Source organism: Pogonomyrmex barbatus, unplaced genomic scaffold (genome assembly GCF_055798465.1).
Source record: "Pogonomyrmex barbatus isolate J1 unplaced genomic scaffold, ASM5579846v1 scaffold8, whole genome shotgun sequence".
In the NCBI taxonomy this organism is placed as follows: Eukaryota; Metazoa; Arthropoda; class Insecta; order Hymenoptera; family Formicidae; genus Pogonomyrmex; species Pogonomyrmex barbatus.
Window position 1 is genome coordinate 1,918,147 of NW_028297182.1, and position 26,506 is coordinate 1,944,652.

A 26,506-nucleotide genomic window follows, 5' to 3' on the forward strand; every position below is an offset into this window, starting at 1 on the left:
GTCTTTCATGCGCGTTGTCGTCTACTTAATCAATCTTGTATAGATACGGTAATTTAATTACACATGAACATTTTTTTGTAATTCTGTATAATAGAAAAAAAAATTGAACACTTTCTGTTTACTCTGATATATGTTTTCGTCGTTTTCTGTTGAATAAGTAAATTCCTCGCGATTTTTGAATACTTTAAATTTTCTTATCGACAGATTTTGAATATAGATCGAATACAGAGAAAATTAAGTTGATAATTCTATTTTAAATGTATATTTTGAACACACACACACACACACACACACACACACACAAGAAAAAAAGATGTTTATTGCTATAAAATCTAAATTTTTACTCTTAGGGATAAGAGAAAATATCTCTAACTGTCTTGTGTATTTTTTTTTTATACTTGTTTTATTCACACGGTTATATTCGCATTCATTTTCAGATACGATGTAGAAAAGAAAAGCATACATAATTACAGACAAATTATTAAAAGCTCTTCGTATCTTTTAACCCTAATAAAAGCGTCATTCTAAAACGTCATTCTAAAAAACAACGTTCTTGATCTTTGTAAAACAAACTTAAGTGCTAGACAACTCTGTTAACTCTTAATATTTAAGTCTTAGTTCATTCGGCGTTTTTGAAACGCGTGTTTACATCCTTCCAGTTAATGATATCGAAGATCGCTTCCACGTAGACAGGTCGTACATTTTTGTACTGTAAGTAATAGGCATGTTCCCAAACGTCGATACCGAAAAGTGGAATGAGACCGGTTGTGGCTTGTAGCGGATCTTGATTCGCACAGGTCGCTATTTTGAGTGCTTTGTCTCTCTGATCATACCCGAGCCAACCCCAACCGGAACCCTGAATTGCCACGGTCATCTCGGACAAGCGTTTCTTCATTGTGTTTAGACTGCCAAAGTCTTTGTCAATTTGTTTCAGGAGAGGGACTAAAAGAAAAGATAAAGATAGATGAAAAGATATATCATTTATGTTTGTGCAGATTTACAATATATCTTATATTGCGATTAATAATTAAGCAAGGCCGAAATGTGTTTAAACACAGAAATGATAATATAAACATTTGTTGATCAAGGCAAAATCTTCAACAATACAATACAACGTTTTTGAATCTATATCATTAAACTAATTATTGGTTTACTAAAGGGAAATAAATAGTTCTAACTTTGAGCTGCTATATTTCAAGCTATTAAAAATAATGGCACATGGCTGGTGATAAGAACGTTCTTGAATTTATATAAGTTATATTAATTTTATGATATCGATTAAATTTATGATTAATGTTACTAGTATTGAAAAATATTTTACGTCTTTCAAATATATTCTTTTTAAAGGATTATTAAACAAAATTTCAAATTTATTAATAAGCTATTTCTGTTCTCCTTTCCTATTTGTATATTAAGTGAAAGAGAGAAATAATACCACTTGGATTGCCACCATCGGGTGAAAGATTACACCAGAAGATTGAATGATTAAGATGACCGCCACCGTTGAACTTCAGAGCTGAGCCTAAGGCGATCTGTGCGTTGACATCGCCTTTCGTGATCGCCTGCTGTAATTTTTCTTCGGTAGCGTTCAGATTGTTAACGTACGTTGCGTGATGTTTGGAATGATGAAGCTCCATGATCTCAGCAGATATGATGGGTTCCAGAGCCTTGTAGTCGTACGGCAGATCAGGAAGCGTGTACTTTGATCTCGCGAACACATCCTTGCTGCATCAGCCAATAATACAACATTATATTATTGTATTATTATAAAATTAAAACTTTATAAAAAAAAAAAAAAAATAAAAACATTTGCGAATATCTAATTCGAAAATTGTTTTTTTTGTTTAAAATATGTGTATATTTTTTTACTAAATTCTAATTCTATATTTTTTAATAAATTTTCTCATCTACATCTTTATTTATAGATGTTAAAAATATAATCATGGATATTATCGTTATAAATTTCCATAAAATAATAATTTTCATTTTTAGATAATTGATATAACCCTTTATCAGTGAATAAGTTGATTTAATTCTATATCAATAAATATCTTTTCGCAATGTATTTCAGAGGAATTAAGTTATTATCGTTGATAGAAAAGTGGAATTTTATTAAATATATTTAAAAAAAAAAAAACGTTTTGCCAATCATAAATATAAAAACAAGGAGTCAGTATAAAAGTAACTTATTTTTTTATACATATTCGTGCCGACCAATTGCGAACACATGTTTCGTCATCCCGTCAGCACGAAAAGTGCCGCGTACTAACACGGCTTGCATAAGTTAAATGTCGATTTATCGTTGAACAATTCAAATGAGAATTCAGCAGCGCGGTCGTAGATACATAGAAAACATTGCTGCGAAGATGTCGAGTAATTGCGTTTTTTTTTTTTTCTAAGTTCTCTCCGGAAGAGTGCCAGATATATCTCTGACCCCCAGATATCTTCAACCCCCCAGGGTTATATGACACAGGTCCTCTCCCCTGCTTCTTGCTTTTTCCCCTCTTTTTTCCTTGCTTGTACCCTTTATAAATTTATCTATATTCTTCTATACTAGTTTAACTTTCTCTTTATCCTTAAAAAAATTGCATGACGCAACACAAAAGTTTCATGTAGGGACAAAAGACGTCCTATCCACTCAACGATCAAACACCGACGAGTGACTGCGTGGTTAGAAATTAGGTTAGAAATTACATAATGCGAGAACAGCGGCGGATCCAGGAACAGTATCGTGACACTTACATCGCATTGGGGACCAGAGCACGCCTTATTGCGAACATGATGAGGCGAAGAGCTATTGGAGTGAATTTCACGCACGTGAATTCTTCTCCGGAGGTTGATCCTGAACTTTCGAAGAGTTCTACTTGTGGTTCCGCACTCGATTCTACGCCACCGTCAACAGCGATACATCAGCGCGGTAAAGTATAAAGCGTGAATTCGATCTAACCATTTGCCTGCTACGATACCGATATCGAGAGAATGGAGATCGCGTCGATCGTTATCGATCGTTACTCCGACGAAACTGTCGTAAAATCTTTAATTTTTAAAATTAATCTTAGTTTCAATTCTTAGAATTAAAAGAAGATAAAAAATAAATAGTCGGGATTAATGTATCTCGAAAGCAATAGACGCGATTGCAATTGAAAAAAATTATTTAAAATCGCTTAAACACAAGATGTTTATTTTATTTATATATTTTTAAATTTGACACTGGAAATATTATCTGCCTTTTAATCTTTACAATTAGGTTGCTTCCAAAATTATTATTAAAATTTTTTCCATCTTTCTTCAGTGCATGTTTTTTTTTCTTCACTAGTAATATATAATTAAATGCTGAATATGGAATGGAAAAAAGAAATTAACATACTTCAGTCTGAATAAGGAATCCTTTAATGTCTCGCAAGATTCACAATTTATGTTAGCATATTTTTTAGTGATGAATGTAAACTAACACGTGGAAGTTCTACGTAACTTCTTATACACGTGTAAGCAAGGTGAAATGCAAGTTGTTTTTAATCATTCTTAATTATTTAAAGAAAAGAAGACACCATATTTTAATTGCAAAAAATGTGCGTAAGAAAAAGCTTTATTTTACGCCGCTTGTAACTCAGGAAAATTATGAGTAAATATTTAGACAAGAATAATGGCACTATAGAGATAATTTAGGATAAGAATATCACGCGTTCTTTATATTTTTTAAAAATGCAAACTTATATTTTTTTATATCTACTTCTGTCCAACATACACCGCAACTGAAAGCGTAAATTTTTGAGCCGATATGAAACAAATTTGCATGTATAGATAATATATGAAACGTTATATGTTTTTAGTAGTTTTGTTTAGGAAAATTAAAAACATGAATTGAATTAAAAATGTATCAGTCTGTGAGATCAATCTATAATGCATCGCTAAAACTAATATTGTTTTATATTTTATCATCTGTTTTCAAGTTATTTAATAACAGAAAAGTAAAAACGCACGTTTTTTTATGCGTGGGCGATATATACCTCACGTTACATAGAAATACATATGTACATTGGAATTGTTGTTACGTATACAATTATACGAAAATCTCTCGGTGATGCGCCTTCATACGCCTGAAAGCATCAAGATTTATTTATTTACGCAACGTGGTTAGGCATTTTTGATTAATTCTTGACAATATTTTTTTCGAATTATTTTTTTTTTTTTACTCATTAACCAAGACTTGCTCGTTTTTACAGAGTTTTAATACAATAAATTTACAAAATATAAACGAAATTCGATTGTTCTGGCTTTTTCTTACAGCGCGCTTTTTCTTTCGACTGTATAAATTAATCTATTCAGATAGATTTTATCCAGTTAGCATCCTTGCAATGTAATACACAACTTCGTCTTATGCACTTGATGTAAACGCGAATCATGAACTTTATATCGATCTAATGGTATAAGAGTATATACAGGCTCGTCACTTTAGAGACCAATGAATATTTATTCTTTGAAGTTATCACGAATACAGGTACTGAAATTACGTTCTTTTATGGCTAATTATTTATTTATTCGAACAATGTCTTGTAAATAGCTGGCGTTGCTCCAGATGAAAAATTTTATACACAATAACGAGAGGATATTCAATATATCGCGAATTTTTTTCAAATCACGTGTGATTAATGTCATCCAAAATCATCCAAAATGAACGTAAAACAACGTTCATTCCGGATCACTCTGTAAAGTCTCGCCATTAGTTAAAACTAACGCATCATCATCGGCTTCATTGTAATCGAGAGAAAGGATACTTTCCCTTCGTTTCTTCTTGTGTGTCCTTTCATCATCACTACTGGCTGCACTTTTTTCCCTCTTTATCCTGTCCCTACTCCGCGTTGTTCGCGTCATCACCTCCTCCCCGTTCGATTTACCACTATTCCTATTGTGATTTTTACTCCTTAATATTCGTTTGTTCCGATTCTCCTCCTGTTCTTCCTCCCTATCACTAAGTTCCTCGTTCTCAACCTTAATAATTAACGCCGCGGAGTCGCTAGAACTCTCGTCATTATGATCGGCTTGATTAAGTTTTCTCTCTGCACGTTCTGTTCTATCGACACTAGTAAGCTCACTCTGGGGCGACGTTAACGGTGGAGTCCTTACACCTTTGCACATATCACTGTCCTCCAGCTTCGGAGGTTTCGTATCTGGTATAGCAGTTTCTTCCGGTTCCTCTTTCTTAATCGGTGGCGTATGAGGTGACAAACCATTTGATAAATTATTCTCATTTGTATTTGCTTTTAACGTTGCATTCTCTTGTTGCAATAGCGTGACTGATTCTCTCGCCTTGCGTAGTTCTTGTTGCAAGAAATAAATAGTACTCTGCATACCTTCTACATCTTCGTCTAAATCTTGCAGAAATTCGTCTAATTCTGTCAAAGATAAATTAAGAAAAAATTTAATTTGAATTACATCCGAAATGTTTCATAAAATCTAATGAATTGAATTGTAATAACTGTAACAATTAGTAAAAATTAATAACAATTGTAATCAATATTTAACACGATACCTGACTGTGACTTTTTCACTTCTTCACTAAAACTCTTTTGCAGAGCGAGTTCGCCTTCCAATTTAGCAATACGTCCGCTGGCAATCATACGACCAAGCTCCTCATTTTCCTGATATAACAATCTACATTTTGCCATTAATCTTTTCCCCGTATTACTGTAAATAAAATATTTAATTTGTAAAAACATTTATGTTACATATTGCTTTTTATTCAGCATATAAATTATAACACAATTTTATTCAACATATAAATTAGTTTCCCTGACCTGTCCGGAGTGAACTTCCATGCGCTTAATTCATTCTGCGTATCTTCCAATTTACTTTTGGTCGTTATTAGCTCTTGTCTTAATTTCTGTATCAATATATTAACAGCCGGATCTAATAAAGTAGACCTTAATGCAGCTGCGGACGGAGCTTGGGTGGTTTTCATTTCAGTTATTTGATTCTAATAACAAAAAAATTAATGTTTTTTATAGTTATATAAAAATTAATTTTTTAAAATAAATTTTTGTATTAGAATTTTTGATATATCTAAGAACAATTACATACAATATATTCTTGCAATTCCTGTTCTTTAGAAGCAAGTCTTCTTACTAAGATCTTCTCCCTGTGAGACGCTTCTATATATTGTTGCCTGTATTTGTTTTCGGATTCTCTCAATGAAGCTAGTTCACCTATAAAGGAATAGTCTATAAATTTTTCTACTTTTAGATAATAACAATTAATGGTATCTATGTGTGTTTCTTAAAGTAGCAATATTTATATATATATATATATATATATATATATATATATATATTTGTGATGTATGTATATATTTATATTTTACAAGAGATAGTCCTTGTAAAATAATGATATTATTCGTTTATATTAAAATAATTAGCGAAGTAATGAAATACGTATATTTTATAGGAGATAATACATACACATACACACACGCATATATTAATTCTTGAAATATTTTAAGCCTGCAAGTTGATTTTGTTTTTTCAACATTTAGCCAGCAATTGTATTACATTCCTTTTCCAAAATGTTTTATGTAAATTTTTGGATATTTAAATGTGAAAAAAATGTATACATAAATGTTCAATATATAAAAAAATTGATATAAATAATATCCATACATATAAGGAATTAGAATTTTATAAAATAGAAATTAAAAGATTAGAAATAAATTCTACAATAATTTCTGTCATATTTTTATGCACATATTTTTTAATCAAATATATAAAAATTTGTTTTAGAACTTTTATAATTTTTTTAAAATAACTAATAATAAATATTTATTATTTTAAAGATATAATATAAGAATATGTACTTTAATCTGTTCTAAAATTTTTATGATAATATATTCATAAATAACGAAAAAAATTTATTTTTTTTTATAATTAAAGATTGAAATAAATTGGTGATAAATCTTTCCTATCTTTTTTGGAACATTTATATAAATAATTAAAAATACAAATTTATAAAAGATATATGATTATATGGAAGATTTGAAATCTCAGATTGCAAATATAATTGTGTCATTGTATAGAATATGCTGTATAGTTTTTATTTAATGTGTTAATATAGAGTTTTTGATGGAATTAAGAATATACTAGTGAAAAATTGCTATTTATAATTTTAACCTAAGTGCGCATAAATAAACTATATATTTTTATAAGTACGTGACTAATGACTGCCTGACAACTGACATTGTTAATTAGCGCATACTTTGATTTTTGGAGTTGTTGCGACGTGCCATTTCTGTGAGATTCTCTGTACTTCCACCATGACCAAGAGTGGACGTTACTTTTCTTCCGCAAGAATCAAGCGTACTTGTTGCAGGCACAGATGTTGTAACGAGACGTTGGTCGGGCTTAATTCACAGGTGTGTGTACACTTTTGAAATTCGTATCTGATACCAGGACATTATGGTGCAGGTATAAATGCATGCACAAGTTGCATTCATAGTGAGAATATGTAGGATTGGGTCTAGGAATACATTTAATTAAAAATTGCATTATCTCTAATTGGAAAAAAGAAGTTTAAGGATAAGAAAATATGTAAGGATACGTAAATTGCAGGGAAGGGAGACAGATGACGGGATCATGGATCGTGTAACGTTCTAGTTGGTAACGACGAATGTGTTGTTGCGTACTTCACCGAGATTCAAAATTTCACGCACCCCAGGTGCAGAATTTTGTAGGCCAATGGATGACGCGGATCCACTCTTATTATTCCTCTGAGCCATAAATTCAGCGCCATTGTATAAACGCTGCTTTTCTCATCCTCGTTAACTAGAAACTCGGTATTTTGAGTATTACACACACGGCACACACTCTTCTACGTTTGATGGTATAATTATTAACACTGCAGAGGTATACGCGTGACGCACTGCACAGGGCACTTATAAAATATTTTTTTCTTTTTGCCAAAGTTGTGCCTTCCACAACATCAATGGCAGACACGGGTTTTCTTTTTTGTTAAAGAAAAACCTCATTGATGCTTTTTGATACACATGAACACTTGTTATTTCAGCCATTTCCACTTTATTTGCTAATTATGCCTTTTATGGCTGATCATATAATTGCTCACAAAAAAATTTAGTAGACTAAATTTGTTTTTTTTCTATACGTTATGTATATGTGGCTGTCGGCACTCCACCCATGCTCACAAATACTTTAAATCGCCTTATATCACAATACATATGAATTTTTAATTTTAAATCCCCGCACTGTACACATCACAAATTTAGTTATGAGAATTAGTATATTAATATAATCACTATATATAAGCGCAACATTATCTTAGATTCCATATCTAATCTTTCTAGTACTTTCGTGCGGATACAATAAAACCTGATCGCACGCGTACCAAAGTTCCTCATAGAACGATAAAAATCGTCTGCTACATTTATACCTGGAGTAATTTCTTATTTAACTAAAGCTTCCTTTTGTTACCTTAAACCTAACAGACAACTTAATGATAGTATCCTAAACACTGATCTAACAAACCCTAAGCTTAGCGTCTCTACGAGAGTTCTGTCTCTTATAAAGGACCGTTGTGTTCTGGCATTCGTTAATTCGCTTAAGATATGTGGTGAGTGAGGTGGTCTCACTCGTGTGATCTCAGTACCTTCCTGAGCTGCCGCCTGGGCTTCTAGACACTCCACATACAAGTCCTGTTCATGCCATTTGGCTGCTAGCTCGTCCTTAGTCAAGCTGTCCAATTGTTGCTGAGTTAGCTTTACACGTCTTGGTTGCCTAGGCGAATGTGGACTACTTGGCTTCCCGCCGTTGTTACTGCTCTGAGGACTTCTGGGCGAGGACGGTCCTGCCGACTTGACCTCGCTGCATTCATCTGCCATTTCACTACTATTGCGCAGTTGGATGTTATATTGTAGAAGAAGTCTTTATGCGAAATCTTGCATTCATTAATGTCACGATGCCAACGAATTGCGCCAGTAACTAAATGCTACGATGCAACCAATGCTATTAGAAGATAATCATCTGAAAGGGAAAAATACAGTATGATTAATATCAAATTTATATAAATCATGATTTTGTAAAATTTTGTAAAATTTCATCAAAATCTAATAATTGCAATTCAACATCGATAACTTCCATTAAGAGAATTTATTTATTTTGTTCTACATTTCGCTATTGACGCGATTGATATTAAAAAAAATAATTTTGTTAAGCAGTTGCATAAAGTGCTCTTTTAAATTGAACTTGCACAATTCATCTTTTTTCTTTTTCTTTCCAACGTGGAAGTTCAGTTAAAAAGAACAGGCCTATTATAAGGTCTCCAGTTACAAAATTTGATTCTACTTCGATTTTATTTAATTGTAACCTATAGATTATCCATCCGCTGCGAGATGGAAATTAATTGCTTATTCGTGCGGTTTAAATGAATCTTTAGGAAATCTACGACAGGAATGCAATATGCGAAGTGTATCGAACCTAATTGGAAAATGTACGCGCGTGTCTATTGAACGTATCGGGAATGGCAGTCTCGAAGGGAACGAAAGCAGGTGAAATTCTGGCACTAAAGGCGTCATCGGAATTCGCCGTTGTAGTGATCAGAAAGACGGATTGTATTTATCTCCGGTATTCTCGAAAGACAGTCGTGACGCCATTATGTCGACATGTCCGCCACGAAGGAGCAGCCTGCGTTACGTTTAAGCATTCGGTTCTTTATTTTTTTTTTTTTTTCTTTTCGCTCCTACCATCTTCCCCTCTTTATCCTTTTTTCACCTTCCAGGATTAACGAACGTGATCCTGAATTGGGCTCGCGAGAGCAACTGAGGCAACAACACGGAGCCAAATTCGCGGCGATCGATTGTCACGCGGTTTCAGTGATGGCACCGCGCGCGCGAAAGTTTTTTCTTTTTTTTCCTCTTCCTCTCCCTCTGCCTCTCATGTCGTCAAAATCTACGGTGTCCGGCCACCTACCTCGCCCGTTAGAACGGCGGACATCTCATTGTTGGACACGGCTGTGTCGGATATCAGGGGAGGGACGGGACGGGTGACATCGCGCGTCCGTGGAAAAAGCGCCAAATGGGTCCCCGCGCGCGGTGAACTTCACTCCGCGATCGATCAATCCGAACGTAGTCGACTGTTACGAGTGGCTGATAGTAAACGCGCGCGACTTCACGGCTAAGCGTCGAGTCGTTTCGAACGTGATACACCCGTAATACGCGACACCATACGCGAAAACTCGGGAACGCGATGAACCTCGCCGCAATCAAGTACGGTACGACTAATCATGAATGACAATCACCCCCGCAGACCGAAGAGAAGGGAGGCAGAATGGCTGAACGGGAGTGCGCCAGCGCATGCTCCAATCACAATCGACCTATGGCGAAATGCTTTGAACCAGTGTTGCCAGATCGATTTGAAAATTTTTTCCTAACACACGTCTTAAAATCCCTAGACAATTACAGATAAAATTGATTCAATCAATGTACAATTGATATTATTTCATTTTTAATTGAATTAGAAGATTATAATGTCAAAATTAAATTTCCTTTACTTTGTCAATAATTAGCGTTTTAATAAAAAAATCTTTTAATTTGTTAACTTTTAATTTTTAAAAGAATTTTTGTAAGAATGGAAATTTTCCATTGCAACGCACGACATCCAATAAAAAAAAAATTTGTTTTCTAGGGATTTTAATGTAAATCTTTTTCAAACTAATTAGTCTAATTTTTATGAAATAACCAAAGTTTTTTTAAAGTTCTGAAAATCTTTTTTCAAAATTATTAATTAACATTAAATGAAAAAAACTGATATAATATTGACATTATACAATATTCTAATTTATATAAAAGAATTGCAATGTAAATTCTCTATAAGGAACTTATACTAACGCCCTCGTGACAAATATTGTTCGACTTCATTCAGTGGTCGTAAACGTTTGTAATATATATCATTGATGAAATAAATTTAATATAAAAATTACAATGAAACGATCAGGTATGAGCGCTAAAATCACTTTTATTGTTTAATTTTTTAATTCTTTATTTTTCTTTTTCACTGACGATATTAATGTTAAATTAAGGTTAGATCAGAACACGTGCAGGAAAAGATAAATAAATTTTTAAGGAATTATTTATATATAACTTAGAATATTTAATATATTGGGAAAAAACATTTCTGTTTTTAGTAATGTTAAGATTATAAAATGTAATTTAAAATCATGCGACAGAATGTTTAGATACATATAAATTGTTAATTTTAATTGTTTTATATTATTTTTGAAGATAAAAAGGATCGTAAAAAGATACCAGTTGATAAGAGACGAGTTGGTTCTAAAAGAATGCCAATTCGTAAGAAACATGCTAAGGTGCCAATTGATAAAAAAGTATTAGCAAAATATTCACAAGGTCCTGGAGTTGAATTAAAACGAAAGACAAGTGCAATAAAGAATAAAGTACTGAGAAAAAAACTACAGCAGAAAGAGCAAGCTATAGAGGAGCAAGTAAAGGCTTCTGCTCGGACAGAATTATTATTGACTGAAGAACATGGTTATATGGAAGCAGAATCTGGAGAAGTTACAACTGACTATCGGCAAAAGCAGATAGTAGACAATGTAGATATAACGAGCGCAGCTAAACGTTTCAAATTAGATTTGCAACATGGCCCATACTGCTTTAGGTATACTAGAAATGGTAGACACTTGCTCTTGGGTGGCAAGCAAGGTCATGTGGCAACCTTTGACTGGGTGACAAAAAAGTTGGCTTGTGAAATAAACGTGATGGAATCTGTCCATGATGTTACTTTCCTACATCTCGAGACTATGTTTGCAGTGGCACAGAAGGATTGGGTCTATGTATACGATAATCAAGGAATAGAGTTACATTGTTTAAAGAGAATGAATGGCGTGACACGATTGGAATTTCTGCCATATCATTTTTTACTCGCTAGTGGATCGAAGGATGGTCATATGGCTTGGTTGGATGTATCCATAGGCAAACTTGTCGCCCGTTATAATTCCTATTTAGGCAGAATATCTGTGAGTTTTGCAAAAGATTATGTTTATTTTTAGCTGTTTGTATTATATTTCAGATGATAACAATTATTAATTTTTGGTAGGTAATGACGCAGAATCCAAGTAATGCAGTACTATGCGTTGGTAACTCAAAAGGAGTAATATCTATGTGGTCTCCAAATTCTCATAAACCATTAGCGAAGATGTTGTGTCATCATCAGTCAATTATGACATGCACCATTCATCCACATGGCACTTATATGGCAACTAGTTCTTTAGATAATTATGTAAAAATATGGGATATTAGGCAGTTAGCAGGACCGGTGAACCATGTTCGCATTCGTTCTCCTGCTTATCGTATGTCTTATAGTCAACGTGGTTTGCTCGCGCTGGGAATGGGCAATGTAGTCGAAGTTTATAAGTAAGTTGTTGATAGAAGTGTAAAATATGATACAATGAGGAGTTTTTCACGTCTATCCGTCTTTATCAGGGAAACTTCCGGCGATTTCAAGCCATATTTACGACACAAAACTGCTCGTAATGTGAATTGCGTGAGATTCTGCCCATATGAAGATGTTTTGGGAATTTCTACGGCAAATGAATTTTCATCACTCTTGGTGCCAGGAAGTGCGGAAGCGAACTACGACGCTTACGAGATTAATCCATTCCAAACTAAGAGTCAAAGACGAGAGACAGAGGTGAAAGCACTTCTGGAGAAAATACAACCAGAATTAATTACTCTCGATTCAACTGAGATACTTGAAGTTGATGTACCTACATACAAAGAGAAAGTGGAAGCGAAGAAAAAGCTTTTGGTAAGTAAGGAATGAAAATAATTTTCAATTTAAATAATTTTGTAATCATATAACCTATATATATAGTACTCTGACAATCAATATTTTTTTAGTATATTAAGCCAAAACCGATAAACTTTGAACCTCGACGAACGAAAAGTAAAGGAAAGGGTGGTACTGCGAAAATAATAAAAACTAAAAAGATATTAAAAGATCTAAATCGCCGAGTAAGTATTTTGCATTTATTATATCATATTGTTTTAAATTAGTTTATTTTTTATCTTTATATATGTAACATAAAATGATATAAAATTATTGTTACTTTTAGGATATGATTGAAACGCTTCGTGAAGCAGAAAAGGAAACACCAAAAAAGACTGAGAACCAGGATAAAGATTATGGTGTATTAAATAGATTTCTTACAAAAAAATAAATACTATGTGATAGGATTTATAAATATAGAATTTGTATGAAATATGTGTATGAAATTGTATATATATATATATATATATAATATTTTAATATTTTAATAAAAATTATAAGAAATAACAATCTCTTTCAAGATTATTCTCGAAATAAAATCTGATGTTACATCCGTTTTGGAATTTATTAAAAATAATTACATACAGACAAAAACATAAATTTTGTTATATGTTATATAAATATTTTATTTAAGAAGATTAATATTAACGATGCTAAATTAATTTTTCAGCACTAATTTATCATTTGCAACGTATATAATACATTTTTTTGTTAGAAATTCATTTTTATTTTCTCACGCAATATTCATCGATAATTAAAATTGATATTTATGTGATTATATGATTATATTTATGTGATAAGATATGTACACATTTACAAAAATGATTGTATACATAAATATGTCATGATAAATCCGAGAATGACATTCGATTATTGGATACTACCTGCATTAATATATTGATCGACCCATGATTTGTACGTATATACTCTGGTATATACATCTGGAATACCTTTGCCACATGGAACACCATAGGATACAAGACCAACTAGTTTATTGTGGAAAACGAGCGGACCACCGGAATCACCCTATTGAGATAATTTATTAAATATATGTTCGCCAAAATTTGTTATACTTACTATAGATTTTCTAGATATTAATGATTTTTCCATAACAGTTATATAAATAACTATTATGCAATTGCTTAAAATAATTATATAATAGATATTAAATTATCTAAATGAAATGAATCTAAATGAACTTCAATCTTTATTCTTGATATCACAGAGACAAAATGACGGATATAATCTTTCTTTGAAATTAACTTTTTTATGATATTTGTAATGGGATAAATTATAGGATAAAGGTATATTTATTTTACGATTATACTTACATTGCACATTCCTTTACCCCAACCTTGATAAGCACATAATTGTCCATCAGTAATACTTCCAAAATAAGTTCTGCATTGTCTTTGGGGAACTTTCATCACTACAATATGTTGTAAGCGATTTGGAATCGGGCCTTTATTCTAAACAAAAAGATATTTTAATATCTGATGTCTTGAAATAAGAATGAAAGAAATCTTGAAAACTCCCACAAACTTTGGAATGATAATTATTAATTGTTTTTACTTATATAAATTAATTTTAAATAAGAGATGTATTTACCTAGAGTCTTCCCCATCCAGAGGCTACAAGAAAAGTATTATCAAGATTATGGTTGTAATTTATTAATTCTATTGGCTGTATGGTACTAGAAAAGGTGATGTATTTTCTTGTATGTAACAAAGCAATATCGTTAACGTGCAATGTTTTATTATATTTATGATGTTTCATAAACCAGCTTGCTGCATATATAGCACCAGGACGATCAAGAGAATTGCTTCCAACGCCGATGAGAATATCTTTATAACCGTTGTGTTCGTCGAAACTAACAATCAAAAAATTATCATACAATGTGTATATTTAATTTATAGATTAAATCAAAGAAATTATATAAAAATCACATATCTCTATTAGATATTAAAGAAATTATTACATGCTTTTTCAAATCTGTTGTTTTATAATTTTGTTGCTACTAAATTTATGTTAAAAATCATATATAATGGTAGCTTTCTCTTCTCATACTTATCAAATTGCAAAATACATAAAATGCAATAATTATTTGAACAAAAACATTGGAGTTTTTAAACTGGAAGAAAAAAGAGGATCTACACTTACTTATCAAAACAATGTGCAGCGGTAAGAATAAAATCCTTGCTAACGATAGCTCCACCACAAAAATGAGCTCCGGTACTTATGCGCTTCAATGATACCTGATAAGGATATAAACCTTCCGGGGCTTCGGTACCACCGATGATTTGGGGATCCGGCAAACCTATCGATTAACAAACTTGTTTATTTCCTACGTAATATACTACTTAAAGTAATTCAAAATGACTATATCATAAATTTTATTTTTTATAATGAAATAGAGATTTCGTTGTAAAATAAAATAATCAAATGAATCACAAGTGTATATGCTTAATAAAATCTAGAAATTTATGCTGACATTGCTATATTCTTTTTAAAATATATGGCAAGTGTTAATAGATTACACTATGTTGTTTTTAAAATATATAATAAATATTAAATTTGTTAAATAATTATTATAATATTTTTTATAAAATTGAGATAAACGATTTGATCATAAAACTCATTCCAATGACATCGAAGATGCCATTGCGTAACATATAATCAAGTAATATTATTGTAATATATGAATTATTCGTAACTCGATAAAATTGGTTACAAAATCATTCATTATTATTCTTCATTAAGAACATTTTTTAGATATACATATATGTATATACATGTATATACATGTATATACATATATGTATATACTTACCATAGGTGCTGCGATATATTAAACATGCTATTATGAAACCGATATTGAAAAACATAATGAAAGATACTGTGAAATGTAACGCGTTATCTGCGATTTATATAAGTATGCATCGTTCAACAAAATTATCAATTCGCAAAATCGATATCGTTTTTATCCTCCCGTAGATAATAGAACGGAAGAGAGAGAAGAATGTATATGTATATCTCTATATATATATATATTCGCAGTACATATTGAAGAGGATAATATTTTTTATGTGACTCTCTTGAATCATTATTTATTTTATGATTATAGTTTTTAGGAATAGTGTAAATAATTACTTTAAATTATAATTATATATATATATATATATATATATATATATATATATATATATATATATACAGGATGTCCCACAACTCGAGACTGAAATTTTTATGACATATTTCTGACTTAAAAATAAGACGAAAATTCTAACATGAAAATGCCGAGGCTATAATAGTTTTTAAATAAATAGCGATTAAAGTCGATTAATCATAGAACTAACATTCACATTTTATGCGCTCAGGTATGATGATATAACAAGTGATAAAAGCGCTATCACCCTCTTAACATCAATCGAGATTATTATACAAATATATTAATATGATATATATATATATATATATATATATATATATATTGATATGACTATTATATTTTTATTGAGAAATTATTTTTGCTTTTTTACCTATTTGTATATTACATACGTGTAATTAATATCGGAACACAAAATATCAATATGAATAATATACAAGTAGATTTGGTAAAAAAGCAAAAATAATTTACATGTTTTAAAATAATAAATGTTATAAATAATAACAATTTTAGTACTAATGTGTATTCTTCTGCGATGTTGTCATTGAATTAAATTCTTGCATAAAAATAAATCCATGGTCTATAATAAAACACCCTGGTGTATACATCTGGGAAACCACTACCACATGGAGGCATACCGAAGGACACAATACCAATAAGCACATCATTATCAATGAGTGGGCTACCGGAATCACCCTGTTGAAATAATATAGATATCAATAAGTTCGTCAAAGTTTCTCTTATATACTATTAATATTTTTAAGAAATTTCATATTTTATTAAAAATTTTTATTAATTATTTTAAAATCATTTTAATTGTAAAAAAATAAATTTTGTTATCCACAATATAACAACGATCTGAATAATAAATAGCTTTCTTTTCTTTTTATTTTTTTAATATAAATATATATACTTTATATTTATATTACTTTAAATACATGTATATAATTTATATATATTTACCACACACATTCCTTCACCCTGTACTGTAAGGGTACATATTTGAGTGTTTGCAATAATATTTTCGTAATAGTAGTTGCACATAATTTGAGAATATACTTTCACTCTAATTTCTTGTAAATAATTAGGATATGGACCTTCTGTCTAAAAATATTGTTTTTAATTTAACTGATATCTTAGTAATATCTTATCTAAATTATAACAAATTCAAAAAGATTCCAAAAGATGCAATTATTATATAATTTTTATAAAACATATTTAATACATATTTTCAAAGATTTATCTTACAAATTTTATTTAAACAACAAAGTAAAATTCAAAATTAAAATGATAAAAAGGAGATCTATGCCTGAAACTTTTAAATTATCATTAAAATTTACTTATTTATTTATTTTTATTCAAATTTGTTTAAATTATTACATTATAATATTTTAGTAATTACCTCGAGTTGTCCCCATCCAGTAACTAAAAGAGGATAATCATTGTACGTGTAGTCAGCACCTGCTAAAGCAATCGGCCTAACATTTTCATTAAACTCAATATCTTGCATCACGTAAATTAAACCAATGTCATTAGTGTACTCGTCGTAAGAAGGATGTATTATGAAGGATGTAGCTTGATATATCGCACTAGGTGTGAGAAGATTATTGCTTCCAACAGTTACGAAAACATCGGACGGTTGAAATCTATAATAACTTAATAAGAATTATAATAATTTTATATTTACGCAATTGAATTAACGAAAGTCTTTAAACGTAGAAACGCCTTAATTATACAAGTAAAATAAACTGCATTTTTAGACGTCGTAAAAATTGTTACAAATATTTCTCTATATTTTATTTGTCAGACGCAAGATTTTTTTTAATTAAAATTATTCCATTAATTTGTAATATAAAATAGTGCCCGATTAATAACGGTACTTTTTGTTTCTTAAAATAAAATTAAAGATATGTAAAAAAATACCAATTAAGTGATTAACTATATATTTTGAACTTGAAAAAAGCAAATACTTACTTAAGGCAGTGTGCGGCGGTAATAATATAATTCTTGCTGATAATGGCTCCACCACAGAAATGCAATGTGGAATTTAAATATCTCAATGATACTTGATAAGGATACGGATATTCTGATGTACTGCCACCAACGATTCGCTTAAATCTATCGGTTGAGAAACCTATCGATTGAAAACGCTCTTATTTTGTCGTTTTATATATATATATATATATATTGTTAAAAGTACAAGTAATTGATTATTATACTCTAGCGAAAATAAAGATTAGGACGTAAATACAATATAAAAGGAAGAGAGAGACAGAAACTGAACGAAGCTTCTAGGAAACGTAAATTGGAAATCGGAATTAGAAAATCTAAAAAAGTGTTCATTTCTAAAACTTGTTTCACGTTTTCATTTTTCAATTTACGCTTCTTAGAAGCTTTTGAGCTTAGAAGCGTTTCTGCTTTTGTCACTCTTTCCTTGAGCTACAGAGACAATGCAAATTCTTTATTTTCATAAAGCTCTAGATCTTGAAACATGTTAAAAATAAAATAAATTAATTTAGAATAAACGATAAATTTACGTTCAAGAGAAACAATGTATATGTGAAATGTTTCTGCGTAAACTTATTCTTTCTGATTAATAAAATTTTCACAAGAATATTCTTACCATAGGCGTTATGCACTAGGCACAATATTAAGAGACCGAACACAGTTTTCATGGTGATGAACGAACATTGAATGCGTTGCTTTTGATTTTTATATATGTATCTTGCGATACCAATCAAAATCACTCTTTCTCTTCAACTACGTCCCAATATTTGGGTTCCGATTATCTTCTTTACATTAATAGAATATAATCGTGTACCAACAGCACAGCAATTGCCGAGTACTTACTATCTATATAAATGATTCATAACAATGGTAAATAATTGTTCGATAACCAGAATATATATTTGTTCACTTTCCGTCGAATTTTAAAGAATGTCACAAATGATTACATTACATTGTAACTCTGTGATTTATTAAACGTATATACTCTGTATATCTTTTATAAGAGATAAGTTCTAATGCTATATCGAAAATATATTGAAAATACATAAAGAAGTAATACTCATACACTAACTAGAAATAAATAATAATAAAAAAACAATATTCTTACTAGAAGGAACAGTAAAAATAGTTTAGAACAAATTTTATTAATGCATATAAACAATTTGTTGATTTTTACGATAAACTAGCATTACATTTTTGACATGTGACAGTAAAAAAGGAGTTGTTATTTGATTTAATTTATTTTTTGTCGGCTAAATTATTTTATATAATTGTAATAGAGATATTATTTCATATATCAAATTTCTGGAATACTCATACGAAGATTACTAATTCATACAAAAGTTTGTTTATAAATAAAACTTAAAAAAATATAGTATATAGTAATACAATCAGTTAAACAGAACGTTGATCCTTGTAATTATATTCTGATACGATAAAAGGTTATAATTCGGAATAATGAGTAGATGCTTTTGATTGTTTTGCATCAGAGCCCCGTATAATATTTAATCCATGATCTGTAAGAAAATACTCTGGTGGCTACGTCTGGAGCTCCTCCACCGCATGGGCCATAACTAAATGATATGAGACCAACCAAAACGCTGTCAGCAACGAGTGGACCACCGGCATCACCCTATTAAAATAATTCATTTAAAATGTTAATATTTGACAATGACATTCTTTGTGCATTTTATTAACACTTCATTAACTGAATTCAATAATCCTAATAAGTCGCGTTACAAATCTCTATTGATAATAGCGCGAGATTAAAACTTATTTAATAATCTTCAATCAAAAATGGATAAATTTAAAAAAAAGAAATCGAAAACAATAAAATTTCCTGCTGCTTTCTTGATTTTTAAATAAAACTGCAATGATCGTGCTGCTCTCTTGATAAATTTTTTCTTTATATTATAGTAGATTAGGCATCACATGTACACTGTTTATTTTATCATAATTACTTACATGACACATTCCTTCATTGACTGCAAAGGTGCATATGTGAGTTTCCTTGACGTGTTCGTATGTGCTACATAATTCTTGAGGATATCCTCTCACTATAATCTCTTGCAAGCGATTAGGAATCGGTCCTCCTAACTAAAAAATGATTGATTTTTCTTATCTAATATTTTATCTTGTAAAATTTAAGTCTAATTATGATTATAACTTTTATAGAACATTATTTTTACAATAATTTTATATAATAATTTTTATAATTTTTATAAATATTATATTTCTGTAAAACGCAACTCTGCCCAAAGATTTATTTTACAAGTTTTAATTAAATATACCAGTAAATTAAAAATTTAAAAACATAATGAAAGAAAAGATCGATGTTACCCCTCTAAGGCTTTTAAAATAAAAACTATAAAATTGTTAAAGCTTATTTATATCATTTAGATTTTATATCATATAATATTTGTTATAATTACCCAACGTCTTCCCCAGCCAGTAGCTAAAAGAGGATAATTATCAAAATTGCGATCGGCAGTTGGTAAATCAATTGGCTGGATATTTTCGTTAAATTTGATCTTGTCTACTTCAATTAAAGCAATGTCATGAATACGTAACAATTTATTGTAACCAGCGTGTACTATCAATTTTTTCGCTCGATATATAACACTCTTTGTTTGATTATTTACATTTATAAGATAATGGCTTCCAACGGCAACATAAACATCATAAGGATTTTTATATCTAAAAGATCAGATAAATAATAATCTTTTATTTAACATATATTTATTAAAAATTAAATAAAAGTTAACTTATATAATATAAATATCTTAAAAAATACAGCAATATATAGACTAAATTGCACATTTCAAGCTGCGAAAAACAATCGTTACAAAAATATATTTCAAATATAGGATCTTTAAATATAAAATTTATTATATTATTTTGTACATAAAATAATATAATTAATAATAATAATTCTCTTATTATTTACAAACATGTTTGTATAAAATTATATGAAGTGACAGTATTATGCTATGTAAAATAGCTCCATTAATTGGAAACAATTATTTTTGTTTATTGCTTAAAAATTTTTTTATTTAAAATAAATATCTCTTTACTATTTATCTTCGAGTGTACGCAAAATTCTATCAATGCGCAATTTCTTTACTATTAACTTGAAAAACATCATTCGGCCGCCGTTGTTTGTAACACTTGAGATAATGATCACACTGATGAAATTAAAAGATATGAACAAGGCACATATTCTATTACAAATAGACCAGATTTATAAAGAAGATTTATGATATTGTCATTAATTTATTAATTTTGATTATGTCTATTAATACACGTTATTATTAATGTTGTTAATTTCTAATAAAAAAAACTTTTATTTTTATAACACGATTATCTAAATAATGCGCAATTTAGACAAAAATAAGAATATACATACGAAACAACACATTGGGCATTCGTGAGAACATAATATTCATTGATGATGACTCCACTACAAAAATGGAACGGATAATTATTATTTCTCAATGACGCCTGATAAAGATATGCGCCATCCTGAGCATCAATGCCACCGACGATTTGCGTATCTGGCAAACCTATTATTGATCAAAAGTATTTTTACGTTCTTGCTGGAAGCGTCAATTAAAAATTAATTATAATATAATTTTTGCATAGATTCTATTTCAAAACATAATAAATACTACAATAGGTGTAAGTAAATCTTTTTAAAATTTTTAACGTTCTCAGATTTGTTATTACTTAAAAGACATGTCACGTGATATACTTATCAATTTATCATCGCGATATCGATACTTAAGTTAGAAAAAAGGAAGATAAATTTTTGGTTTCAAAAATATACTTTTTTTGAGATTTATTCGGAATTTATTATGTACATGATGAAATAATTATCACACCTAATAATTAATACATCTATCGTAATAATAAATATTACTTACCGTAAGTGACGAATCCCAGACACGCGATTATGAGACCAGTGACAGCATTCATAGTGATAAACACTGTGATACGTTGAACATGTTATCTTCAATTTATATAATATTCTATACCGTAGATTGGAATTGTCACTTGGCGATATTTAGGCTTATCAAAGTGAACAGATAGAAAGTAGTAACGTATTAACGCAAACTAATAATGTACTATTAAATATTTATGACATTTGTATTGTTAAATTTACATAATGGCAAAATAATCGGCATCGGTTAATTATTTACATAATTTTTTTTTAATGTTGCAATAACAGCAATAATAACAATAGTTGTAAATAATTAAATTTTTTATATATTTTTATATGAAAGAAAAATATATTTAACATATTTATTTGAATTGGAAAAGTATTGCCTTCCATTTTATAATAAAAAATATTATGCCTTTTTTAAAAAAGACAACAAAATTTAGCAATAAAATTTTTTTTAAACATTTCCTGTAGCCGCATATGTGATATATCTATTATATACATTTTTGTAAAAATACATATAATTTGTTGGTTAATTGATAATGAATATAAGCAATTTATATGATGATAAAGAAATAAAAATTATATTGAAATAAAAGTAAAAATATTTTACTGCATCTCTCTAAAAATACATTAATAAAATAAAATAAAATGATTTTTTATTTTATAAAATTATAAAATTATGTGAAATGATGTGTGATTTATTAAAAGATTTTGTATTTTATTAAGACAAAATTTATTACTAGAAATAAATCAATTTCAGATTCAATGATAATATTATCTAATCTTTTAATATCTTTTTTTAGATTATTTTGTATATTTTTCTGTTTATATAAATTCAATTAATTCAATTCTATTAATTTACACACACATATAAAATACGTATAATATTTTGATTAAGTATTGTTTTTAAAATTACGATTTATTAAACGTAATAACAATGAATTTCTTTAACATAATTGCAATGATTGTCTTATCAATTTCCTTTGATGTAGATGACATTTATAATGTTCATGATTATCAGTTCTTCATAAGATACAATATCACTTTATCTGCTAGAAAATTAGATTAATCTATCTTTGCTATCTTGACTGCAATTCATAATGTATACAAAGATACCTTTGATAAAGAAATAATTGCATTTTGTGAAATCTAATATAAATGTTTGTTAAAATATTCAACTTTCATATATTTAATGTTACATATCAAATAAATTAGATATATTTATAAATTACATGAATAACATGAATAACAAGCAATTATATTACTTTTATTATTACTAAATATGTTATCTTGAAAACAATATTTTAGATCGATTGGAATGCATAACATTGATATATTTTGCCATTTATATTTTATTTTTTTTTATTGGAAGGCATTAATATTATTAAATAATAGAATTTTAAATAAAATATTTGTATTTATAATAAAAATAATTTTATAATAAAAATTTGATAAAAGAAGATGTAAATTGATAAGTATCATTCTAGAAAACAATTATTAATTTATTACTACAAATTATTAATTTGTTATTATAAATTAATAATAAAATTATTATACATATAATATTATTGGCAAAATTATTATTACACAATATTAAAATACGAAGAAATGTGCTAATTAATTTGTACTTTTAAAAAATATTACAATTAATTAGATGTAAGTAATTAAATTGTTGATGATTTATATAATTTTAATCAACAAATCCATTGCACTATATTTAAAATTTTTAATTATGAGATTAATAGATATGAGATTACGAGATATTTTTATGACATTTTATCTGATCAAAATGTTCGTCATTTTATCTAATACATTGTTCAAAAACAAAATTAAACCAGGATATTTAGACATTTTTTTCAAATATTAAAACAATTATATTGTAATTTAATTTAATACAATAATATAAATATTAAAACAATTATATTGTAATTTAATTTAATAAATAACAAAATACAATTATTTTATTCAATTATTCAGTACCAATGTACTGAGCAAGCCAATTCGAAAAAGTAGATGTTCTTGTGTACACGTCCGGGTATCCAATTGCGCATGGTCGCACAAACGAGGCAAGCCCGATTTGAATACCATTGGCAACGAGCGGACTACCAGAATCACCCTAAAAAAGACATTTGTTAGAAACAATGTTGCAACGCGAAAAAGATAAAAATTTTCATATTTTCAGGATATAGAAATAATAATAAAATATATTTTTAAAATTCTCTTCTATGGGATACAATGTATAATAAAAACTGTTAAAAAAAAATGAGAAATAGATCCGGTTTATCAAATTACCATTGACTTAAAAATTTTGGAATTTATCATTTACAATTAGGCATTTTTTAATAATTACATGCGTTTATCAAAAATTAAAGATAACAGTTCAATTTGTTATTGTAATTTATTATTTTTTTTAAATAAAATTAATTATCCATACTCACATGGCATGCTCCTTGACCATATTGTGAAAACGCACAGATATGACTTTCTCCTACATTCCAAAATGCAACTTTGCACTTCAATTGCGAGTAAACTTTTAAGTTGACCTTCTGAAGCTTATCAGGTACTTTGCCCATAAACTGAAAATAATTGAAAAAAGACGAATTAGAAAAATTAAAAGATACAATTTGATATAAAAGTGATTTTAGAAAAGCGATAGGATTTCAAAAAATTCTTAATGATTTGATTCTCATTGCAAGCAACATTTTACGATATGCGCATAATATTTCACAAACAGGAAAAAAAGAATTAAGAAAGGCATTAATTATTCATTAGAATAATGTTGGCTTAATATGACACTTTTTTTACCTCGAGTCTTCCCCATCCTGTCAGAAAACAAGGATCGCCAGTCAAAACGGAATTCGTTTTTGCGACAGAGATTGGTTGCACCAATTTGTTATATTCTATATCTGTATTCAGGCGAAGTAAACCAATATCATTACGAATTAGAGGCAGATTAAAATCAGGATGAAGAATGGCTGCTTCAGGTTTATAAACATAACCGGCTTCGCTCAAAAGATTTGTGCCAGCGTGTACTGTTACATCTTTAAGATCTTCAGGATCGGTGAATCTGTATCATAGAAAAAAAAATATAAAATATAAGATTTATATATTAAAATCAATTTTGGTCCATACAATTGCTTGAATATCTTAATTTCATTAAGTTAATAATAATTATTATTAAAGAAGAGAGGATAGAGAGTGAAAAAGTTGGATATAAAAATATTTATCTGTTCAAAGATTTTCCAATCTTTTTTTTAATTTTTAGAACAAAGCATTTAATAATTATATTTTATTTCTTGCGTAAGAGGCAACGTACTTCATGAGACAATGAGCCGCGGTAAGAATATAACGTTTAGCGATAATAGATCCACCGCAAAAATGACTGTTTTTACGTCTCAGAGACACCATATAAGGATGCGCTCCAACTGCAGCATCAGTCCCACCAACAATCTGACCATCTATCTTTGGCAATGCGGCTGAAAAAAATTTTTGACTATAACACGACTGTTGCAATAAAATATTTAAATATTTAAATATTTCCATTATACTTTGAAGTGAATTAACTGTTATATTTTGTTGTGGTTTGCATCCTCATGAATAAAATCAAGACTGATTTTCGTATTTTTATATCTAAATTCAAACATAGATTTATTTTACTAATAAATATTTTGCACTGTAAAAATTTTACAGTATTTCTTATTGCTCACCATAACTGACTGCTGCTAAACAAGTAAGCAGGAGACCAAAGAATATTATGTGCATTGTGAACGATTAGCTACTATTAAAGAAAAATGTTCTATTTCAGACGTATATATACTTGGTTTGATGTGTATAAAATAATACATGCATGCTGATTTGTAAAAATAAAAGAATTCGAAGATTAGATTATTTATTTTTGATTAGATAAAAATTTGAGGCAATATAAATGTCATTTTAATCAGAGATATAGTTCGGAACTTTGATATATAAAGATAATTGGCCGTGAAACTGTCTGAAAGTGTTTAACTTTACGTATTGTAATTTGTGTATTTGCTTTAAATCAAATTTTATAATTATAATTTTTTCTTTACTAGATATCTCTTTAATTTTATTTAAAAAAATTTTTTTGCTAAATTTGCATCTCTCTCAAATGCATTTATAAAATTAACATCATAAGATTAAATAATTTTGCTTTTCTATTAATATAAATAATACAATATATCGTATAATATTGTATACAATTATATAATATCGTTTATTGCACGAATAACAATAGCGTTTAGTTATTATAATTAAAAACATTAGTCTTCATATCAAAATATAAAAAAACGATAAAGAAATTACTATATTGTTATTTATAAATTTATTTAATTAATAAATAGAGACATAATATATTTTATAAAATAATTTTTTTAAACTGTGTTATTAATTGAATTACGAATAAATTATATAAGATGGAAAAATATTTTAAAAAACAAATTAAATAATATCATTTAACATTTCAGATTCTTGGTAATTCAAGATTTAAAACTGGACATTTTTGTGTAAACTTGTATCTGGATATCCAAA

The 26,506-nt window shown here is 28.9% G+C and overlaps 6 protein-coding genes and 1 pseudogene across 9 annotated transcripts; 1 reads left to right on the plus strand and 6 right to left on the minus strand.

The window, feature by feature from the left end:
* Positions 1 to 377: 377 nt before the first annotated feature.
* Positions 378 to 2,930, minus strand: Sod2 (superoxide dismutase 2). Its single transcript, XM_011648801.3, has 3 exons — positions 2,743 to 2,930; positions 1,436 to 1,725; positions 378 to 942 (listed from the first exon to the last, which is right to left on the minus strand). Exons 1-3 carry the CDS (start codon positions 2,778 to 2,780, stop codon positions 620 to 622), a joined length of 651 nt encoding a protein of 216 aa, XP_011647103.2. The 5' UTR covers positions 2,781 to 2,930; the 3' UTR covers positions 378 to 619.
* Positions 2,931 to 3,367: 437 nt separating this feature from the next.
* Positions 3,368 to 10,329, minus strand: fl(2)d (Pre-mRNA-splicing regulator female-lethal(2)D). Of its 3 annotated transcripts, none has more exons than XM_011648802.3 (6): positions 9,969 to 10,329; positions 8,650 to 9,023; positions 6,079 to 6,203; positions 5,796 to 5,974; positions 5,531 to 5,685; positions 3,368 to 5,393 (listed from the first exon to the last, which is right to left on the minus strand). In XM_011648802.3, the coding sequence occupies exons 2-6, from the start codon at positions 8,879 to 8,881 to the stop codon at positions 4,690 to 4,692; spliced, it is 1,395 nt and encodes a 464-aa protein (XP_011647104.1). In that variant the 5' UTR covers positions 8,882 to 9,023; positions 9,969 to 10,329; the 3' UTR covers positions 3,368 to 4,689. The 3 variants fall into 3 exon arrangements, with proteins under 3 accessions (XP_011647104.1, XP_011647105.1, XP_088940274.1); XM_011648803.3 differs by lacking the exon at positions 9,969 to 10,329 and adding an exon at positions 9,477 to 9,949; XM_089084148.1 differs by lacking the exon at positions 9,969 to 10,329 and having other exon boundaries at positions 7,246 to 8,792.
* A 428-nt stretch (positions 10,330 to 10,757) lies between these two features.
* On the plus strand, positions 10,758 to 13,664 carry LOC105433463 (WD repeat-containing protein 46). Its single transcript, XM_011648806.3, has 6 exons — positions 10,758 to 10,991; positions 11,279 to 12,030; positions 12,111 to 12,427; positions 12,497 to 12,821; positions 12,914 to 13,027; positions 13,129 to 13,664. Exons 1-6 carry the CDS (start codon positions 10,979 to 10,981, stop codon positions 13,231 to 13,233), a joined length of 1,626 nt encoding a protein of 541 aa, XP_011647108.2. The 5' UTR covers positions 10,758 to 10,978; the 3' UTR covers positions 13,234 to 13,664.
* On the minus strand, positions 13,609 to 15,799 carry LOC112553051 (chymotrypsin-2-like; annotated as a pseudogene). The gene is made up of 5 exons (XR_016141090.1): positions 15,673 to 15,799; positions 15,003 to 15,159; positions 14,457 to 14,712; positions 14,174 to 14,311; positions 13,609 to 13,868 (listed from the first exon to the last, which is right to left on the minus strand). The product of XR_016141090.1 is annotated as a chymotrypsin-2-like (transcript).
* A 758-nt stretch (positions 15,800 to 16,557) lies between these two features.
* LOC112553052 (chymotrypsin-2-like) lies at positions 16,558 to 18,683 on the minus strand. The gene is made up of 5 exons (XM_025219916.2): positions 18,632 to 18,683; positions 17,983 to 18,142; positions 17,411 to 17,654; positions 16,972 to 17,112; positions 16,558 to 16,704 (listed from the first exon to the last, which is right to left on the minus strand). Exons 1-5 carry the CDS (start codon positions 18,681 to 18,683, stop codon positions 16,558 to 16,560), a joined length of 744 nt encoding a protein of 247 aa, XP_025075701.2.
* A 210-nt stretch (positions 18,684 to 18,893) lies between these two features.
* On the minus strand, positions 18,894 to 22,054 carry LOC105433464 (chymotrypsin-2-like). The gene is made up of 5 exons (XM_011648807.3): positions 21,939 to 22,054; positions 21,422 to 21,578; positions 20,448 to 20,712; positions 19,981 to 20,112; positions 18,894 to 19,648 (listed from the first exon to the last, which is right to left on the minus strand). The coding sequence occupies exons 1-5, from the start codon at positions 21,988 to 21,990 to the stop codon at positions 19,502 to 19,504; spliced, it is 753 nt and encodes a 250-aa protein (XP_011647109.3). The 5' UTR covers positions 21,991 to 22,054; the 3' UTR covers positions 18,894 to 19,501.
* Positions 22,055 to 23,314: 1,260 nt separating this feature from the next.
* Positions 23,315 to 25,899, minus strand: LOC148934692 (chymotrypsin-2-like). Its single transcript, XM_089084151.1, has 5 exons — positions 25,666 to 25,899; positions 25,275 to 25,434; positions 24,764 to 25,025; positions 24,397 to 24,534; positions 23,315 to 24,074 (listed from the first exon to the last, which is right to left on the minus strand). Exons 1-5 carry the CDS (start codon positions 25,718 to 25,720, stop codon positions 23,928 to 23,930), a joined length of 762 nt encoding a protein of 253 aa, XP_088940277.1. The 5' UTR covers positions 25,721 to 25,899; the 3' UTR covers positions 23,315 to 23,927.
* Between the last annotated feature and the right edge of the window lie 607 nt (positions 25,900 to 26,506).

Excerpts from the sequence above, each read along its gene's own strand:
- LOC112553052 (XM_025219916.2), bottom strand. The coding sequence starts at position 18,683 with ATGAAAACTGTGTTCGGTCTCTTAATATTGTGCCTAGTGCATAACGCC. Across the intron at positions 17,655-17,982 it reads ACCGCCGCACACTGCCTTAA|ATTTCAACCGTCCGATGTTT; the intron begins GTAAGTATTTGC and ends AAGTTATTATAG. Across the intron at positions 16,705-16,971 it reads AGGGTGAAGGAATGTGTGTG|GGTGATTCCGGTAGCCCACT; the intron begins GTAAATATATAT and ends TTATTTCAACAG.
- Sod2 (XM_011648801.3), bottom strand. The coding sequence starts at position 2,780 with ATGTTCGCAATAAGGCGTGCTCTGGTCCCCAATGCGAT. Across the intron at positions 1,726-2,742 it reads GCTCTGGTCCCCAATGCGAT|CAAGGATGTGTTCGCGAGAT; the intron begins GTAAGTGTCACG and ends TGGCTGATGCAG. Across the intron at positions 943-1,435 it reads CGATGGTGGCAATCCAAGTG|TCCCTCTCCTGAAACAAATT; the intron begins GTATTATTTCTC and ends CTTTTCTTTTAG.
- LOC148934692 (XM_089084151.1), bottom strand. The coding sequence starts at position 25,720 with ATGCACATAATATTCTTTGGTCTCCTGCTTACTTGTTTAGCAGCAGTC. Across the intron at positions 25,435-25,665 it reads TTTAGCAGCAGTCAGTTATG|CCGCATTGCCAAAGATAGAT; the intron begins GTGAGCAATAAG and ends AATTTTTTTCAG. Across the intron at positions 24,075-24,396 it reads ATGGTCAAGGAGCATGCCAT|GGTGATTCTGGTAGTCCGCT; the intron begins GTGAGTATGGAT and ends TGTCTTTTTTAG.
- LOC105433463 (XM_011648806.3), top strand. Across the intron at positions 12,822-12,913 it reads AAGCGAAGAAAAAGCTTTTG|TATATTAAGCCAAAACCGAT; the intron begins GTAAGTAAGGAA and ends ATATTTTTTTAG. Across the intron at positions 13,028-13,128 it reads TAAAAGATCTAAATCGCCGA|GATATGATTGAAACGCTTCG; the intron begins GTAAGTATTTTG and ends TGTTACTTTTAG.
- LOC105433464 (XM_011648807.3), bottom strand. The coding sequence starts at position 21,990 with ATGAATGCTGTCACTGGTCTCATAATCGCGTGTCTGGGATTCGTCACT. Across the intron at positions 20,713-21,421 it reads AATGCCCAATGTGTTGTTTC|ATATAAAAATCCTTATGATG; the intron begins GTATGTATATTC and ends CTGATCTTTTAG. Across the intron at positions 19,649-19,980 it reads TCAATGAAGGAATGTGTCAT|GGTGATGCCGGTGGTCCACT; the intron begins GTAAGTAATTAT and ends TTATTTTAATAG.